The sequence below is a fragment of the Ursus arctos genome, unplaced genomic scaffold (assembly GCF_023065955.2).
Source record: "Ursus arctos isolate Adak ecotype North America unplaced genomic scaffold, UrsArc2.0 scaffold_32, whole genome shotgun sequence".
Classification (NCBI taxonomy): Eukaryota; Metazoa; Chordata; class Mammalia; order Carnivora; family Ursidae; genus Ursus; species Ursus arctos.
Window position 1 is genome coordinate 13,357,983 of NW_026623008.1, and position 13,601 is coordinate 13,371,583.

General features: G+C 55.8%; 1 protein-coding gene across 13 annotated transcripts in view; it reads right to left on the reverse strand.

The window, feature by feature from the left end:
* Positions 1–653: 653 nt before the first annotated feature.
* UBR4 (ubiquitin protein ligase E3 component n-recognin 4) overlaps positions 654–13,601 on the reverse strand; it is a 132,674-nt gene continuing 119,726 nt past the window's right edge. For all 13 annotated transcript variants that reach the window (XM_057305406.1, XM_057305405.1, XM_057305402.1 and 10 more), the window contains 8 exons: positions 13,439–13,552; positions 12,374–12,516; positions 11,803–11,928; positions 10,561–10,755; positions 7,536–7,760; positions 4,315–4,405; positions 3,465–3,627; positions 654–1,031 (listed from right to left, as the gene is read on the reverse strand). In XM_057305406.1, coding sequence (XP_057161389.1) covers positions 967–1,031; positions 3,465–3,627; positions 4,315–4,405; positions 7,536–7,760; positions 10,561–10,755; positions 11,803–11,928; positions 12,374–12,516; positions 13,439–13,552 — 1,122 coding nt within the window. In that variant the 3' untranslated portion in view covers positions 654–966. The remainder of the gene's footprint in view (positions 1,032–3,464; positions 3,628–4,314; positions 4,406–7,535; positions 7,761–10,560; positions 10,756–11,802; positions 11,929–12,373; positions 12,517–13,438; positions 13,553–13,601) is intronic.

Here is a 13,601-nt window from a genome sequence, read left to right on the forward strand (position 1 = left end):
CCAGCTCTTCCTCCCCGTGAGGCCACGTCTGGCACAGCCTCGCCCTAGAATCTGGGGAGAGGCCCTTGCGGGTCTTGCTGCCTCGCTAGCCACAGGGCCGCTGCCCATGAACACGGGAAAGCGGCTGTCAAGGCCCCCAGAGGCAGCTACCCCCGTGGTACAGGACACAGCCTCAGGGCCACAGACCTGCCCGTGATGCCCGTTCCCAGGCCCTTTCCTGCAGGGCCACTGGGAAGACTGGAAGCGCACACGCACGCTCACGCACACGCACGAGCCCGGCAGAGAGCAGCTCAGGAGAGGGCGGCTACTCGCCGTTCCAGGGCTGACTGCCCCGGGCCGTCTCCTCACCCGGCAAGCCCAAAGCCCAGTCGCCCCCGGGCGAGGACTGCGCTCCTCGGCTCCACGAGTCTTTGGGTTCCAGCTCTTAAGGCCGAAACACTAAGAGGCCGAGGGCTCTGTTTTAGGAAAGCTTGGGCTCCCAGCTTGCCAGCCGAGAGCAGACAGGCTCCATCGGGTACCGATAAGAACGGCGACCCGGATACGTCAGTCTTCCCGCGCTCGCGCCAGAAAGGGCCGCATGGCCAAGGACGGCCAAGGACAGCATCTGGCCAGGGGCCCTGAGGGTGGGTTTAAGCAGCAGGCAACACCTTCTCTTTCAATATGTACTCAGTCATTCGTTTATTTCTCAAGATGCGCACACTCAAGGTCAAGGTGACCGGGACAGCTCGTGGCTCCTACATACGTACAGGTCCTTCCGTGGCTTGGGTCACGGACCACTTCACAGCTAGCGCACCACACACAAGATAGAACAGGAAGCCTAAAACCCCAAGCCACTCCAAGAAGACACGAGGGGGGGAGTGATGCCGCAGCGCCCCGTTGGGGGGGAGTCAATGCGCAGGAGGGAAGAACACAGAAGATGGAAGGCAAGCCAGCGTCAGTCTCTGCCAGCGCAGCGTCGCGTGATGTTCAGGGGATTGAGTTCAACAGGTCCTTCAGGAAGCTCTCGGGATCGGTGACTTCTGACAACAGGCCTGGAAAACAGGGGCGGACAGAGGTCGTTAGGAACAGGCACGCACGGCCCCCGGCCCCACTGAGTCACAGCTGCCGCATCCGCGCAGAGCACGCGGTGTGCCCCGACAAGCTCCGACACGGCCGCTCCCTGGGGAGACAGTCACCAAGCAAGCACTCTCGTTCTGTCAGAGGAGTTAGCTGTGTTCCAGAACTGGGCGCCACTGTGTGTTTAAAGGCGTTAACACGGCCGAGGCCGACCCTATGGCCGCCCGGGGCAGAGGTTCCAAGCCGGGTCCGTGGACCACCGCAGGGGGGCCCCCAGCACGCTGACACGAAGTGCGAAGCGGAGGGGTCTTCTGAGGGGAGAGTCCACAGCATTCAGCCTATTCTCGGGGGGGCCAGGGCCAAGGAAAAGTTAATACCCGTGCCCCCAAGGGCTGGGAGGACGAGAGTAGGGTAGTGGGCCCCTGGGCTCAGCTGGGCTTCGTTCCAACCACTAGTCCCAGAGCCCCGAGTGAGCTGCCAACGCTCAGGAGCTCCGTTTCCACAACCATCCAATGGGGACAGTAACAAGTCCTGGTTCGGTCACTGTGAGGATTAAATGAGGCCACATATGTGAACGTGCCAGCGCACAGAAGCATAGAAGGTGCTCAGTGGCCCCTGTGGCCCCCCCCACCCCTCCCTCACCAAGCAGGGAGCTCCCATTTCACAGCCGTGAGTGGTTAAGCCCGAGGCCTGGTGCCATGTGCACTGAACTCCTCTCCCCAGCATTGGAACTAGCGGAGGGAAGGCTAGCACCCATAATTCCTTGTTGGCTTCTGGAAGGTGTTTTTGCCCTTGCATTTGAGTAGGGTGTGTCTGATGTTCTGAAATTAGTCATAAAATCATGTCATAAAATCATGCTGTAAAAACCGGACCCCAGAAGTCATAAAATCATGCTGTAAAAACCAGACCCCAGAAGTGAAGCCACGGAGGCTCCCCGCCCGTCGGGCTCCCACTCTCTTCGGCTTCAGGCCAGGGGCGCTGCCACCAGCTGCAGGGTGGCTAGAAAGCCCCGAACTGACATGAACACCTTCCTCCCCCCCTGCCACCTCATCTTTCTTCCTCCGTCTCTTCTGTTCCCACTCGCAGCCTGGGTTCAGACACCCCCAGAGCCCTGGTGACTGGCAGAGCACGGCACTGAGGACACAGTACATGGGCCACCTGCTCTTAGGCAGTGACCACTCCTGGGGAGAAGTGTCGAGGCTCACAGTTAAGACACGGAGCTGAGCAGTGCCAACGCGTGACCACCAGATCACAGGGGCAGCACCAGGCCAACAAAGGCCCATGACCGTGCTAAGCTTCCACAGAGGCCACCTCAAAGCACGGCCAACCTGGAAGCCCTAGCACACGTGGGGAACTCCGTCAGGTGGTGCAGAGCTGGGAGGAAAGTGGAATTCCCAATAGGCATCACTCCGGGCCTCTGAGGGTGCAGTTCCTAGCTGACAACGACAGGGAAAATGCTAGTGGAGGCTTTCTCTTGATAGCAGGATCTAAGGAGAATTTTTTTTCTGGTTTCTTAACACTTCACAAAATTTCCACAATGAACATGAGGGAAAAGCACAACAAGCTGACACAGGAGCAAGGAAGGTCCCGTCCCCTCGGCCTTGGCTCTGGCAGCCATCTCCCAGCAGGGCCAGCGGCCACAGGGCTCTGATGCACTGGCGCCCACAGCCCGACAGGGCCCTAACATTTGCATCCTGCATGCGATTTCCAACCACCTCCCCAGGCGCCAGCGGGGCCTGCTGATGAGATGCGAGCAAACTTGAACATGTTTGCGAGAAGGATGACAAGTCTGTTGTACACAGCATCTGTGGCCAAGAGAGACCCAGGAACTTCCTTCTCACCAGCTACGGGATGAGGGACTGTCTAAGGGTGTCTCATAGGACAACAGTTCAAAGCGCTGCCCTGTTCTTCCAAGCAAGATGCTCTTTGCTCTGTTTTGGTATTTACCACTCATTTTTAGAATCAGAGTGGAACTCCTCCCCATCTCCCCAGGGTAGCTGTGACATAAGAAGTCTCAGTCCCCAAGAGGCAGGAAAAAGGCAGGTCAGCTCCATGTGAATTCTCTGAACAGTCATAAAAAGCCAGGAATTTCAAAAAGGCTCTACCCGTTTTTCAGGTATGTCCCACAGGAAACATCTAATCTCCACAGCCTTAGTTACCCCATCTGTGAAGTGGGGGTAACCGTAGTATCCGCCTCAAACACGTGAGCAGCACAGGGCCTGGGATGCAGGAAGTCCCCCCATGTCCCAGCTGCTGCTCTTAACGACCAGGGGCCTGCTGTTTACATCTCTCTCCCAGACTCTGCTCGCGTGCCTGCTGCTGTGAAGATGAAAGCTAAGACCGGCCCCACTGAGATACACGTGGTGCTGCTGGAGAAGATCTTTGAAAGATAAAACCTTGACACTGACCAGCCGCATCGAGGAACTCCGAGAAGGTTTCCACTGGCATGAACTCCTCCTGGAAGGTCTTCAGGGCTTTGTCAGCAGCTTCGTAGATGGGCATGTCATTGTGGCGGATGTATTCCGCTAGAGAGCAGGACCAGCCTCCCTCCGTGTTACTGGTAGGCACCTTCTACAAGAAGCAACAGGAGCCAGGCCCGGGGCTGGATTACTTAATGCCTCATGTCAGCCGGGCTTTCTCAATGCCAAAAAAGCAGCCCTCCTCCATCCCCCCACATCAAACCTTCCCTGGAGGACACATTTTGCTTTTAGGAACAACAAAGTCTCATGTCATTCCTCTTGCAGCCCCCTTCTGACGCACTGTGTCATGTGACCTCCAAGCTCCAAGTGACCACTCTTCCTTCCCGCACAGGTCACATCTGCATTTTCCCAGGAAAGAGCCACTCTCACCATGCTTCAACTAAGCGGTCCCATACAGACCGTAAAGGAACCACCGCCCACACCCTCGGTTTCTCTCAAGGCAGAGGGCAGTGTCCCTCCTATGAGCTAAGCTGGCGTGAGTCACACTCACACAAGGCAATGCAGGTTACCCAGACAGAGGGGATAAGAGCAAACAAGGGGTGACTTGGAGGGAAGTGGGTTTCCAGGGGGCCTGAGACCGGGTGATGGAGCGGCCCTGGACAGACGTGCATCACACACGGAAGGCTCCGAGCTGGAGTGCAGATCCCTTCCACGGGAGGCGTCTGGTTCTGGAGAGTGGCCCGTGGAAGAGCCACCAGGTCGCGGAGCAGCTCAGCGCCAGCGGCACACAACTTCACACCCTCGCAGAAACCAGGCAAGCTTCCGAGGGCTTCCCTACCTTAAACATGTTGTAAATGAGATCGACGAGGGCCCAGAAGAGAAGGGAAGAGCGGTAGGCAGAGTAGTCCTTCACTGCCTTGTCTGTGAGCCTGGAAGAGAAAATCCCATTACATGCCCATGAAGACCCTGGACCAATGTACACGAGGACAGAGCAGAGCATGACGGGAGCAAGGCCAGTCACATTATTCTGTGCGCCACTCCATTCCTGCCACCTGCCTATCTTATCAGAAAAAAGCAGCTGTGGGCAAGAACCTCTGAAGCCTGGACAGTGATCCGTGAAATACTCATCCTTCGTATGGACTCTCTTCCAAATCAGGGCGAATCAGAATCGGGGGGACATAGGTGCAAAGAGCAACCCAAGACCGCTGCCTTGAAGACGTGCCATGGAGTCCTACGCATTCCTGTGTTCAACCCCCACACAAGCCCTTGGACTTGGTGGGACATCCTAAATGAAGTGGGAAACAGGGTTCTCCCTCAGTCCCGACATTCTCCCTGGAAGAACTTTCACAAGTAGTCAGCAGACCCAAGCCAGCCAAACACAAGGATTTGGCAACCACGGTCAGACAGCGAGCTGGGGGGGGGGGGGGGTACTGGTGTTGAGCAAGAGTAATATCTAGGACGGAGGGTGCAACCGACACCTCCTAAACCCTGGGTAATCCCAGAGCTGCCACCACACCCCTCTGCCTCTGCCCAGGACCATCTCCGCTTAACCCGGTGATTCAATACAGGATGAAGGGCCAGCAGGCCCTCGGAACGCCAGGGGCGGCCTGTTGACACCGTCCCCTGCCCTCTCGGCACACACTGCTGGCGTGAGGAGCAATGACACTAATTCACGGTGGTAAAGACACTGAAATACAGAGAGCCCAGATCCCCCTCCACACAAGCAGCGGAAGATCGGTGCTAGGATTCAGTTTCTACCACCCAAGATCTACAAGAGGTTTTGTTTGCAAACTGCCTTCACATCTGTAGTAAGTACCAGATAAACCCTTGTCTCAGAAATCCTGTATCTTACAACACACTGGAACAAAGCCTGTAACTAAAGGGCCTAAAATTTAGCGTTCAAGTGTGCATATGTATGTAAGAATCAGCAAAGTGAGACAGGCAGAGAGCTTATTTATCACAGAAGCCAAGACTATCCCGTATGGGCCTCAAGCGAAGGGACTGCTGAGCAGGGGATGGGCCATCCATGCGTACATCCCCTAAATATAAATTCGTTAACAAAAGTAAAGTTAAACAACAGAGCGAGACAGTTAGGTTTGCTACAATATTCTTCCTGTTCCCTTCCTGCACCCCAATATCCTCCAAAGCACCCACTCTCTCCCTGGCCCTGAATGGGGACTTCGCAGCCCAGAGTGAAGTCTGCTACAAGGCAGGCCTGGGGTGAGGGGGACACCCACTCCTCTGTGTCTCTGCGCACAAGATACCAGATAAGGATCTGATGGATCCTAAGAAAGTCCCAGACCTGACTACTGGCAAGTTCCTGCCAGAGGAACCCTTCTTCAGTGTAAGACACGCAGAAGAGGTCAGCTTCTCTTGTGCAAATTCCTAGACTTTTGTATCGGCTACTGCCTCCCACTCCATCATGGACTTAGGACAAAGCCTCCTGCCAGGGACACCGCCCAACCGCCAGGATGACGCCCTCTGATTGTCCCTCCAGCACAGTCTCTCCTCGGAGGGTGTCCCAATACGGGGCTCACGCCCAGCACCTCCCCCGCTCGGTCTCAGGGGCGCCCGCTCGGGCCTCCACCCCACGCCAGGTTTGGTGGCTGCTGTGCTGTGGTAAGCAGGAATCGTGAGTGACCTGCCCAACTTAATTATTTCAGGCTAATTAGCAAAGGTGACTAAACCGCCACAGAGAAAACGGCAGCTTGGGAGCAAAGCCCACACCAGCGTTCCTGCGTAAGCTGTGGCCACAGGGGCTTCTCCTGAACTGCCTGGGGCGGTAACAAATTCTGGTGTCCTCGCTGAAAGCAGAAGAGCTCCCATGGGTTCTGATTTCACACCTGCCACTGAGAGCCAGTGTCCCGCAAACAGCCACTTTCCGTGCCATGGAGACGGGCTGAGCCTGGCTTATCAATAAACTGGTATCTCCCAGATCAAACTTTTGATTTCTAGAAGCTAGTTCAGCATGAATGCTCTGGACTCTGGGAAACACTGGAAGGTGATATGTCTGGAATGCGGGCAGGGGTGAGGTAGGAAGCTGAGAGAACTCGCCCCCTCCTCCTCTACACAAAGCAGCTGGTACTGGCCAGACTCAACAGCTGAGCCCTGACCTGGTCTTTCTGCAGGGGGAGGTGCCTGGGACTAGCAAGGCGGGCTGAATCAGAGCTGGTAGAGGTGAAAATGCCAGGTGTGCCAATCCAGGCACACGGCTGTTCCCCCTTGCTCTGTGCCCCCTTGGTCTGTCATTGTTGGGGCCTGGAAAGCTCTTCCTCTGCTCCCTTGATGGCCTGCAAATGTGGAAAAGTTCCCTCAGATCCTAGCAAAAGCAGACCGACAAAGACAGATCTTCCACTCCAGGGAAGCGGCAGAAGCAAGCTGACAAACCCACAGCCCACTCTGGAACGCAGGGCAGGCAGACACTGCGCAGGGCCACCACGAGCCTAGAGTGCCCGTGGAGTCCACGCAACGTGTGGAAATCCACGGTCCTCTCAAAGGGCTTCTTGTTGTTTATAGCTGTTTCTCTCAAGATGCCGCCCATCTGACCCAAATCACACCACAAGGTCATGAAAACAAAAGCACTTCCTTCCTGAAATGTCTTTCCTTCTTTGAGACATGTCCACATGAACAGAAGAACAAAGGCTCGTGGAACATGGGGCACACAGGATAGGAATGTGACCAAAGAGAGATAATGAGCTTTTCGTGAGCAGAAGAGAAAATCCCCAGTGCAGCCATGCGGAAGCCTTCCCAGTTAATGGCCAGCCCAGCAGGACTGGGAAAACCCAGTTACCTGCCCTAGCTCCCTGCTGGCCCCAATTTCCTCATCAGTAGCCTCACCCTGTTCCTGGCTCCACCGCTCTACTGGCTGAATGCGAGACCCAGAGGTGGCCAGGCACCTGCCAGCCGTGGGGCCTAGCCTCTCGGCATGACAGACTGAGACTGAGAAGGGAGAGAAGGGGCTGAGTCGAGTGAGCAAGCCCTCACTTAGCACACATGCGGAATACACAAATCAGACACCAGGCAGCCCGGAAGACAGTACCTCCTGAGGCAGAGACTGACCTGGTAGCTCCCCCTGGAGCCACTGCCCGGGCCTGAGAGGTCACCAGCAGCCTCCGCAGGATTTCCACACGTGTGGCTCTCCACTTCTCGGGGGGCAGGATGTGAAGGGCCAGGACTGTGAAATAATGGGGCCCGTCCACTTCAAAGGCACTCTCCACCCACTTTTCCTTGGGCTGCTCCAGAAAGCCCTGGAGGTTTTTCTCTTCTCGGGAAGTCGCTCGGGTTCTGGAACAAAAGGGACACGATAAAACCAGGGTAGAAGCAAGCCACCAGCAGCAAGAGGGAAAGAGATTTGGTCAATTTCTCGTCTACTTTTAAGCTTCTGGAATACTTGGATCATGGAACACGGCCACCCACTCTTGACTACCCCTCCCACCCCCTCTCCAAGGGCTGCTGTTTCCCGTTCAAGCCCTTCTTGGTGTCATTTTCCTTGCCCCCCCAACCGCCCCCCCCCAATTTAGCTCTGAAACAATTCCAAACAACTTACTGACTCTTGTGCCCCCTGCATATGGCGGGCACATTCACAAACTCTCCACCATCAAAGTGTCCTAACAACTCTGCAAGGTGACAGATGGCACCTTTTTACCACGGTACCTGAAGCCCAGAGAAGTAAACTGACATTCCCAAAGCCAGCAGGTACGTTTGCTGAGGGAGCCAATGTAAGCCCAGATTCTGACTCTGCGAGCCAGCCCGTGTTCTCACTTGGCCCACGCAGTCCTCACAGCTAGAATGTCTGCACTACGTTTGCACCGGTCCCCACTCCGGGCGCTCCATTTCCGTGTTTTCTTATGTGTCTGCATCCCCTCCTCCATCACAACAGCTACTTCCGGGCAAGCACTGCTCCCTATTCTCCCTCTTGCCTGAAGCGTGAGGATGGCATCACGAGCCTCACCACCGCGCACCACCATGGATCAGCTCATCTCACCCTGACGGTGGCCCTAGGACAGAGGTACTACACAATTCCACAGAAGGGGAAACAAGAAACAAGAGGAATTATAGAGAAGGTAGCTATTTTGCCCCAAGTCACACACTGGGGAGTGGGAGAACTGGGCTTCCAACCACAGCAGTCTGGATGCCGAGCCGAGCCTCTGCGTTCTCAATCCCTGTGTACGCCCCTTCCCCACTGCTGCCACCAGCTTCAGCGAGCGGCCACTGCAACAGCACGGGGTCACCACTGAAGACTTCCTGATCACATACTCCTGACCCTATAACCTGGATGGTGCTCTCACAATAAGGGCACTTGATGCCCTATCCTCATCCTGTGGGAGGAGAAGAATGAAAACACGACCCCAGTAGCCATGGGATGGAAGTCACCAGGCCTGCAGACAGCACTGGCAGACACCAGAGCGTGGGAACGCAGGAGGGGATGGTGTAAGGACGCCCTGCCTCCTTCTGCTCCTGAAGAACGGACATGAATGGCACAGATGGACATTCCCAACTTGACCTTCCAGAACTGGGAGTCGGAAGTTCTCTGTCACTGTCGTACCTGCCCAACTCCGCTCCGGCTCACAGTGTAACCTACCTGCCTGTGGACACAAACGTGGCACCCAGGCCCTGCTATGACCTAGCTCACACCACAGTGAAGCGACCAGCTAGGGGAGCGGCTGGTGGCTGGGCAACAGAGCCTCTCTGGGAAGCTTCCAGCACAGCTTCTAACTGACCGAGACATCCACGACACAGCTGACTCCCTCCCTGACCAAGGGACTCGAGCACAAGTGACTAGGATCTGGCACCTGAAAAACCCTGTGTCGCTGCAGTCCCTGGCTCTCTTCTGCCGGGCAAATCGCGCCGCCTCCGTGGGGCAGTGCTTCCCCCTGGAGAGAAGCAGGCCGCTCTACCTCACAGCTGCCAGGAGACAGGTCTCCACAAAGCCAAGGGCTCTGTCAAAGGCCCCACAAACACCGGTAATTAGCACTGCTCAGGCCTGCAGTGGTCTGGAGAGTGGGAACATCTGTGCTGTCAGTGATGTGGGTGTTGCTTCTGACAGTCCCAACAGCTTCGCGGATGATGTCACGCGCCGACAGAGACCTGCCCGTGCATCTCTTTAACAATGAGGGCTGCGGTCTGGAGGTCAGCCTTCTATCTCACCAGGAAATGGGAGGGAAGGGGAAAACAACATTGTTGAAGACAGACGACCAGAAAGGACAAGAGATGGATTGTCCTGCTGCCTCGCCCGGCCTGCAGCTGCCTCGGGCGGACTGCACATGGCCTTTCCACAGCCCAACGCAGGTGTCAGACTCTTGTGGGAACAAGGCCTAAAGCACGAAACTGTTCAAACTAAGAACTCACATATATTATCTCCTCATTCATTTTTAAAATCTGGGCTGAAGTGAATACTGTTCTCTAGCCTAAGTTCTTCTTTACAATTACATTTAACGTCACCAGCCTAACTGCTCCATGCGGGACAGTTAAAACAGATAAAAATACAAGCCCTCTCTCCTCCTGGCTATCAGCGGACTTTCTCACATAACTGTCAACACTCCCTGCTCCTCAACTTGCCAGAAGCACTGTTCACTGGAGAGGAAACAGGGATGGCAAGCCCAGTCTTCCATTTACGAGAAGGGTTCCTGGTTCTGCCGCAGCCCCTAGTTGTGAAACTTTCTCCTGTTACACCTTATGTGCCCTTTGACAGTGACTGTGTGCGGCTCTGACCCACGACCTCTCCCATCCAAGAGCACTGAGTCCCACGAGGAGTGGCAGCTCCATGGCAGTGGAAGCTAAGGAGGGCTTTTGGTGGTCTGGCCTCAACCAGCTCCTGCTCCGCTCTGGGCTAAGATTCGGTCGAAGGACACAGCCCTCGGCTGCCCACGGGGGGAGATGGAACTGTTCTGGAAAGGAAGTCACCTTTAGCACCTTATTCTGCGTGACTCCAAAAAGTCGCAGATGAACATGCGTGCTTCAGCAAAGGCTACCTTAGGTCAGCCGTCTGTTCTGGAACTACCTCAGGCAGACAGGAGAAAGCGGAGCCCTGGTCGGGCAGAGGGGCACGGGGCGGGGGGGCTGCCCGCCGGGCCGAGATACTGACGTGTTCAGGACGTAAAGCACAGTGTGAATGATGTACGGGATCAGGTGGATGTTGCTCTCCCGGCCGCCCCCGCCGGTGTCGGCGCTGAACGACTGCTCCATGGCGAAGCGCAGGAAGAGCAGCTTCATGTCGTGGATGTTGAGCTGGTACGTGGGCTCCCGCTGGCCCGTGCATTCCTGGAGGTAAGTGTTGTGCCTGCGGAGCAGCAGAGCAGATGCCGTGAGCGAAAGCAAGGTCCCCGGGGACAGCCTGGCTTGGAAGGCGGAGCCCCCCGGGCACGGCAACAAGCAGGCACAGGAGTCGAGGGCAGAGGCAAGGGCGTGAACGGGCGCCCGCAGGCAGAGGGGAGCAGAGGACATTTCCATCTCTGCTGGGGTGGAAGGGCATGCTCTCCAAGCTCTGAGGAGAACTCGCCAATTTCGGGGGGCCCACTTTCTGATGGACAAATGTCACAGAACGTATCATGGCCAAATCTGGAAGTATATTTTGGAAGAAGAAATGTGGAAGGTATTCATTCTGACAAGGCGATCTATCCACAAGAATCTTTTCTTCAACCTCCAAATGAAAGGTATTTTCTACATCAATATATGCCACCATCAGCCTGGGCTCCGCCTAACTGTGTGACCTCAGGTGATTCACTCGACCTCTCTGTGCCTCAACTTCTTCACCCGGAGAATGTGTGTAGTAACAGCACATGACAAGCATTTCAATACATTGCCCGTCATTATTTCTCCAGGTTACTTCCTACCCCTCAGCCTTCTAATAGGACTTGGGGGTGGGGGGCTCCACTCCCCAAAGCACCGGCAACAGCAGGCACCTCACCAAAGCCTTAGCAACTCTACTCTGGGCCTGGGGACAAGGGAGGCTTGAAAGGGGCCTCATCTTCCCCATGCTACTGAGCTATCTGCATTATTTAAACCTCAAAGGCACACACTGCAGAAGAGAAATCTGGGAAATGGTGGCTTTGAGGACAAAGTCAGGGTCCCGTGTCTTATGTCTCGAGACCAACAAGGGAGAAGAGGGAGCGGGTAACCAGAAGTTCCACGTGGTGAACCAGACACTGAGGGTGCTGGTTTCTCACAGCTGAGTTCTTCCCTCTTCCAGACGCGGCTTCCCTACCAGCACGCAGAGACCAGGGGTCCCAAGGACAGTGACAGGCCTTCCGTACCGAGCTGATCACTAATCTCCCCCCTTCCCCTGGCAACCCCCTCTTTTCTGCCACGCACACCGCTCAACACTCACCTTGCCAAGCAGGTGGCAAAAGCTGATTCAGGGACGTGGGGCCCCCAGACCGGAAGGAGCCCATTGCACTTAGTGTTGGCGTTCTGAAGGGCAGCACTTTCCCACTCTTCCCGGCCACGAGCCAGCCTGGATTGGGATGAGAGCAGGGACAAGTGACCGCTGGAACTGACTTGGCAACGGGCACCTGGGCGAGTGGGGATGGAGAAGGGTCTGCTAACACTAAGGAAAGAAGTTAGCCCGTGCACCTGACTCCAGAGAGCATCAGCCCTCTGTACCACGATATAGTAAATGCCAGTTTCACTGCATCAGAGAAGTAAGGTTGCTTTCTCCGGCCTTAGGCCAAAAGCCAATGGCTTCTCCTAGTCATGTGGCATTCAGTGGCTCTTGGGCCTGTGTGGTTTAAGGCACGACACCCTACTCCTGAGACAAAACCTCACGGTCAGCACCCGACCCCCTCCTAGTACAGGGCCCTGAGCCAGCTGCCCCCCTGCCACTGAAGCACCACAGGCATGGACGGAAGCACCCGAGGAAGTGGCCTGCTGAGGAGCCCGCGCCCGGGAGACAGGCCTACCTGACGGCAGCCAGGTGGCAATCGTAGTGCACAATGTTGAAGTGGGACACGGTGCTGTAGCCCTGCTGCTTCCGGGCCTTGTTCTCCATCTCTTCCAAGGCTACCCGCTTGGTGAAGGTATAAATGCCCAGGACTTTTGTGGGCTGCAAAGACACCAGGAAAAGGAGAAGTGAGGCGAACCCCAAGGCAGGCTTTGGGAGGAGGCGAAGCAGAGGACAGGGGACCCGAGGGCCTCCCCGCCTGGGAAGGAAAGCACCCAGAGAGGGGGTGGTGGGACAGCACCTCAGTCTCTCGGTTAAGAACTTGGCTGGGCACAGCCCCAGAGAGCTGAGGAACGTGGGGAGCAACCCAAATAAAGCAGATGCTGTGCAGATGGGAAGGCAGACACGGAAGCCTACACTGTCACTCTTTTTGATGCTTTATTTATCTGAAAAGGAAGAATAAAGTGCCTTCCAGGTAAGTCATTTGCTTTACAAAACTTCCAGGCAGCTCCCAGGAGCCTGTGCCAGAGAACTTACGAGGCTTGCAGTCCTTCAGGGGAACAAATGGGTCATTTGCTGCTCTGCTCCCTTCAGTCATAAATCTAGTTTGGTAGAGATCCTGATCTGGTTAGAAGCAGCATGGTGTATTTTTTCTAAAGCCCCAGGTCTGGAGTCAGAGAAGCGTGGGCTAGAATCTGGCTGTACCACTGACCCCTATGTTCCCATCCATAATGTGGGGTTTCGTAGTTTTAAAGACAAAATTATCCAGAAAGCTCTGGGTACCGGGACTAGCATAGAGAGGGAATCCAGTGAGTGGTGATGTCAAGAATGGTGCTGGTGGTGGGGGTGGCAGTGGTGGTTCTGGGGGTGGTGATGATGGCGATGATGATGGTGGTGCTGGTGGTGGGTGATGGTGGTGAAGACTAATGTTCAGAGCAGTCTGCCTTCCTCCCTTTAGACAGGACAGCTGGCCCTGAGACACACCTCGACACAGGCCCGCGTAAGAATGAGAAAGCCCGCAGGAGAAGGATGCCACCGGAGCAAGCGGCCAGGCTGCGTGTTGGGCCGAGGCCAAGCACTCTACCTGGAACTTGTACCCTTCCCTGCAGATGCAGCACGTGAGGCCTGGCTCCTCAATCAGCTCCTCCATCTGCTTCAGGAGTGCCGTCTTGGTCACGACCTGGCCCTTCTCGTTTGTCTGCAGGGGAAACCCAAGTGGCATGGCAGAAGGGGATTTCCACCCACCC